At 39.1% G+C, this 5,679-nt stretch overlaps 1 protein-coding gene across 1 annotated transcript; it reads left to right on the top strand.

The window, feature by feature from the left end:
• Positions 1,738-2,581, top strand: LOC107635987 (protein MAIN-LIKE 1-like). Its single transcript, XM_016339532.1, has 2 exons — positions 1,738-1,818; positions 1,916-2,581. Exons 1-2 carry the CDS (start codon positions 1,738-1,740, stop codon positions 2,579-2,581), a joined length of 747 nt encoding a protein of 248 aa, XP_016195018.1.

Raw genomic sequence — 5,679 nt, 5'->3', positions numbered from 1 at the left:
AAATATTTTTAATTAAAGTTAAAATATAACTCTGATTCGCCAAAAAAAATCTGAAACTGATGTCACAATAATAATTATTTAACATGCTGTCACCAAAAAAAAAAAATTATTTAACATGCTAAAATTGCTTCAAGTAAAACAGATAAATAAGAAGCTGAAGCTGCTCAAATGCAAGTGCCAAAAATATGATGTGTCTCGTTAAGGAATTTATGCTACTATATTATTGTGGAGGTGATGATGTATAACCACGGTCACAAGATAAGGTTCATAGATTGGTGAGTTAGCAAACTTGCAATAAATAAAATATCCCCATCTCTGCGATGCATGTATGTCTTCCCTTCTCATCCACCTTTGGATTATTCATTTTCCTATGGCATTATGTTGTTGGCTTGGGGTAAAAAACAAAATTAGAAGGAGAGAAAAACTCATTTTCTTTTTCTTCTTTTAAATTGTCTTTGATTTGTCACGTAATTTAATCTCCTTTTTTTTTTTTTACAATATCGTCTCTTATGAAAAAACAAATATTGTATAATTTATATATAGTAAGATGTTCATTGACCTTCATTCTAGGAGAGATTAGTAAAGACAAGATAGTGAGATACTGTAACAGTATAGAAGAACAATTTACTAAAATTAGGGAATTAAAGATACAGAAAGGATAAAATTCATGAGGTAGAAAAGGAATTCAGAGAAAAGAAAGTGTTTTTCTTATTCACCAGTATTTTCTAACAACAAAATACGTATTTTTTTATTTTGTTAATAAAAAATAGTTTAAATATATAATTAATTAATAATTTTTATATTTTTATTAAATTTATAATTAAATTTATATATTTTTTTAATTGAATTTTTATATTATTTTTAATTTTATAAATAGATTATTTTTAGTGTAATTTATTGTGCTATCTACAGTATCTCTTAACTCGACAGACTAAAGACTAAGTGTATATTTGGATTGACATTTGTCAAATTAAAACTATAACTCCTTGTTTTAGGTCAGAAGCTACAACTTCTTCTTCAGATAAACACGCGCTTAAGATAAAAAATTACATCTGCATTTAGAGTAAAAAAAGTTATCAAATTCAAAAAGATAACGCTCAAAAACTTTAAACATATTTTTCTCCTATTCGATACTAAACTAAATAAATTCTAATTTGTTGCATATTTAAACTCTAGGCTATTTTACTGAAATGCGCATGGAAAAATCTTTAATTTCCAATATACACACGATTTGAAGCTCCTCCTAAAATACGCACAGCCATATCACAAGGGTCAATCACGAAATGGTTAAAGGCACCATGTCAAGAATGGTGAGCATGAAATGGAGTATCCTGTCTGACACAGGCCATTTCTTGTGCAGCAGTGGGAGACCTCACCTATGACACACACGAAATGGTATAGGTCTTGTATGGCGCACACGAATTGGCGAGCTCAGTGGAGGCACACACGAAGTGGGCAATTTCGCTTATGGCAGGCACGAAATGTTGACGCGGCAGTGAAGGCAGCAACTCCCAGCAGTGGCAGTTTCCGTACGAGCATGCAGTGGGTAGTTTGGGAGGCAATTTATTGTACTGTTGTGACTGAGGCAATATAAAAGGGGGTGAAGGGGAGGGGACCAATTCGTAGGGTGGGAAACTGGAGAGAAGTAGTGGGGTTTAGTGTGTTGTTGTGTTTAGGGTAGGGACAATTTTTTTTTTTTTTGTGGTGGAGAAATATTTTTTTTTTTAATTCATAAAAATGAGTAGTAGTGGAATTAATGTGGAAGAAAACCTTAATAGGTTGGATGAATTTCACATTTCTGCACATTTACATGTGAAGGTGAGTTTTTTTTTTTTATGAATTAATAAAAAAAATTTGATGATTATAACAATTGTTGTAAATTGAATAATTGTGTTTTGATGCTTTTCTATTTCAGCCGGCACGTGTGTTGACTCTGCACGGCACACTAGTTGACGTTTTTACTACGGATGACGCAAATCCAAGTATGGAGATTAGGAGGCAGATGCTTGAACCGTATCTAAGAAGAGCCGGATTCTATTATGCGTCTTTGATAAGGCGTTTTGAATACGACAACCCATTGATTAGCGCTCTTGTGGAAAGATGGCGTCCTGAGACCCACACATTCCACCTGCCATGGGGTGAGTGTACTATTACTCTGGAGGATGTTGCTATGCAGTTGGTGTTACCAATTGACGGTGAGCCGGTTACCGGCACTCTAAGGTCTTGGAGTAAGTTCTACCAGAAGGATATTTGGCAATGGTGTGAGGAACTCCTTGGTGAAGTTCTTGATGGACATGTTGGGACCACGAAGTATAACATAAAATTGAAATGGCTCAGGAGTAGACTCCAACAGATGCCTCTTGACTCTCCAGAGGACGCCGTCGTACGGTATGCACGTTGTTACATTATGTATTTATTGGGTGGCGTTTTACTTCCTTACAAGGTGAACAACACGGTTCATGTTCGCTATCTTCCTCTCTTGGCCAACTATGACGCCATTAGTACATATAGCTGGGGCAGTGCCGTTCTCTGCTGGTTGTATAGAGCCATGTGCCTAGCGATGGATTATAACGTCGAGTGAATGTCTGGATGTCATACATTGCTGATGTCTTAGATGTACTTCAGGCTTCCTTTCTGGGCACCGGACGTGACGAGCCCGTACACGTTTCCGTTAGCTACAAGGTAATGTATTATCTTACATAAGATCCATTCGGATGACTTATGTTTTATTTCATGTGACAAGCATCTGCGTGATTCCCTCCCTATTGGCAAGTATTGCCTTTTGCAAGAATTGTGAAAAGATCTGGCCACATGCCACCTGTGCTTCTGCCTGTCGACCCTTATTGACAAACAATGCATTTAGTCAGTGGTAGGTGGACTTGACAATTGCACAGACCGAAAGATTACGAGTCCCCTTCAGCACAGATTTGATACACTCATAAAGATTCGTTGTCATGTGACCGTATCAGCGACCCTCATCGCGGTGTTGGAGCCATTTTAGTGGCTCTAACCCTCTAATCCAAGCCATCATTTATAAGGAGGTTGCGGGATCCTCGACACTGATTAACTCAAGGTAGTATTGTGCCTGCTCTTGCGTCTTCGAGCATGCCGCATTAACAATGTGCCTTTTTGCTTCCTTGCTCTTGAAGTTTGTTGCAAAGTTGGACGCAATGTGTCGGACACAATAAATATTATGTTCCCATCCACAACCATCTCGCTCAAGCGCAGCCTTTATAGCTGCATGCCTGTCAGAAATAAGTAGAACACCCGGTTGTGTGGCCACATGCCTCCTTAAGTTGGTCAGAAAGAAGTATCACGCATCTGTGTTTTCCCTTTAAACAAGCGCGAAAGCTACGGGAAGTATATTGTTGTTTTCATCCTGTGCTATCCCCCATCAACAAGGTTCCTGTGTACTTACCATACAAGTGTGTTCCGTCAACCGAGACTAGTGGCTTGCAATGCTTGAATGCTTCGACACACGACGAAAATGACCAAAATACTTGATGAAACATGACACTTCCGCGGTCGAGGGTGTTGCCGACGTAGTATGGCCGGGTTTGAAGGTTGACAATTGTCCCTGTGACGAAAGTGGAAATTTATCAGTACAGAATAACGAACTTAAAACAAGTGCGGAATCCGACATAAGTCTTGCATATGGTCTAACCTGGAATGAAAGTTTGCAATGCGTTGAAATATCTCTGCAACTGGTTATATGAATCATCCCAGTCTCCGTAGATTCTGGCTATTGCCTTCTGCTTCGCTAGCCAAACCTTCTTGTAAGATACCTTGTATCCGTACGCCGACTCCACAGAACCCTGCAATACCTTTACGCAAATGGTCGCGTCTACTTAAACCATAGGGAATATGTGCTATCATATCACATTGGAATCAAGTTGAGCATGATCTTGCGACGTTGCAGACGCCAAACAACTATGAGACCCTTGGTATTTTCGAACTTTCCAAAATCTTGAAGCCCTCGTCTTCACAACCCTTACCATCCAGCAACATTGGTCACCAAAAAATTTGCATCGACATACATACCGAGTATAATCTGACTCTATCACTTTGAATTCTGCACTTCTACGGATGTTGTAGTTCTTAACAGCAAGCATAGCTGCTTTTTTATTCAGGAATTTCAAACCAAGCTAGCTCCGTTTCACCAGTCAAAGAATAGTTGCTCGGTATGTCCTCCGCAGTAGTCGAGTTCATTGGACCAAGACTCAGGTGCAGATAATGGTCGGGGGTGCTGCTAGAAACACCTCCTACCCCCATCACATTTATCGGTTCGGCCTGAGTTGGGATAACCCGATCACCCTCAAGCGGTTGGGTTTCCAGAACAACTTCTACTTCCTCTCCGCTATCATCCTCAATCTCGTCTTCCTCAGATGAGTCGGCCAACCCCTCGGCTATTCCTTCCGGATATGCAACATGGACATTGGGGGAGGGACATCGGTCAGGATTTTCTGCATTCTGGGCGGGCGCCACGAAGGCGTTAAAAGAAGGACTGCGAGCCCTACCAATCTCCGAAAACGGAATGGCTTCACCAGCACCGGAATTTCGCATTTTCTCTACGTTGTTTGAACTAGATGAACTACCCCCCACATCTTGGAGCTTCACATAAAGTTCCATAGAATAGATGCTTTCAATGCTGCGATGATACGAAAACATCATCGACACATGCTGGTCAGATTTAATATGCATTTTCTGATATGCAAACGAACTAGCTACCGCAACTGGCATCCTGTAAATCAGGGTACTCATCTCCTTTTTCCCAACAAACCCAGTGTTCATCAAAATCAGATTTTTAAGCTGTTGCAGAGATGATTGTAGGGGAATCATTATCCAAAGTGGGTCATCACACATAAATGTGACCCCTTCGGCTGTATGCGAAATTTTTCCATTGGAGTATATGACCACATAAATGTTTCAGATGCCATCACAACAGCAAAAATTGGTGAAACCAACTTCAGCGGAAATGGAATTCACGAAGAGGAAAGAAGCGTAGAAGAAGTGAGAATTGGAATTGTGGAATCAGTTTTTCAGGAGAAGGGTTTTTATAGCCTAGCCGTGGTTCCAATTCGTGTATGGTACACACTGATTGCTCTCATTTCGTGTGCGGTACAATCGATATGGGGTGTTTATATCATGGGAGTCCAACCTAAAATGCTGCCCAACTCACCTCTACTGTACCCCTAATTCGTGTCTGCCGTCTTTGATTTCCTCTTTCCATTTCGCTGCTGCCACGTCTAAAATGGAATCTCCATTTCGTACCTGCTCTAAGTGACATAATACTCCTATTTCGTGGGCAACTTACTTGAAATGATATTGAAATTCATTTTGTCGCCGCCATATAAAAAATAACTATGCGCATTTTAAGAAAAATTTCCACATATGCACATTCTAGGAATTAAAGATTTTTTGCTGAAACTCTACTTGAAAATTGAATTGACCACTAAATTCATTATTTTTATTATCATTGTTATTGGAGAAAGAATTAAAGAAAGAAAAGGTAGTCTAATGGGGACCCAATATGTGAACAGGTAGTTCAATCAAGTTTAATTATTTTACATTTTTTAATGTTTTATACTTTATTTAAAAATAATGTAGAAAGTCTGGTTGAGTATTGCTTTTCTAAAATGATGGATTACTTTTATTACCTTTTTAAATTCTAGGAAATTT

Source organism: Arachis ipaensis, chromosome B04, assembly GCF_000816755.2.
Source record: "Arachis ipaensis cultivar K30076 chromosome B04, Araip1.1, whole genome shotgun sequence".
Lineage (NCBI taxonomy): Eukaryota > Viridiplantae > Streptophyta > Magnoliopsida > Fabales > Fabaceae > Arachis > Arachis ipaensis.
The sequence above is the reverse complement of the archived record's forward strand: the minus strand, read 5'-3'. Positions and strand labels throughout refer to the sequence as shown.

Coding starts and splice junctions, on each gene's coding strand:
- LOC107635987 (XM_016339532.1), top strand. CDS start 1,738: ATGAGTAGTAGTGGAATTAATGTGGAAGAAAACCTTAATAGGTTGGAT. Junction 1,819..1,915: donor CTGCACATTTACATGTGAAG/GTGAGTTTTTTT, acceptor TTTCTATTTCAG/CCGGCACGTGTGTTGACTCT.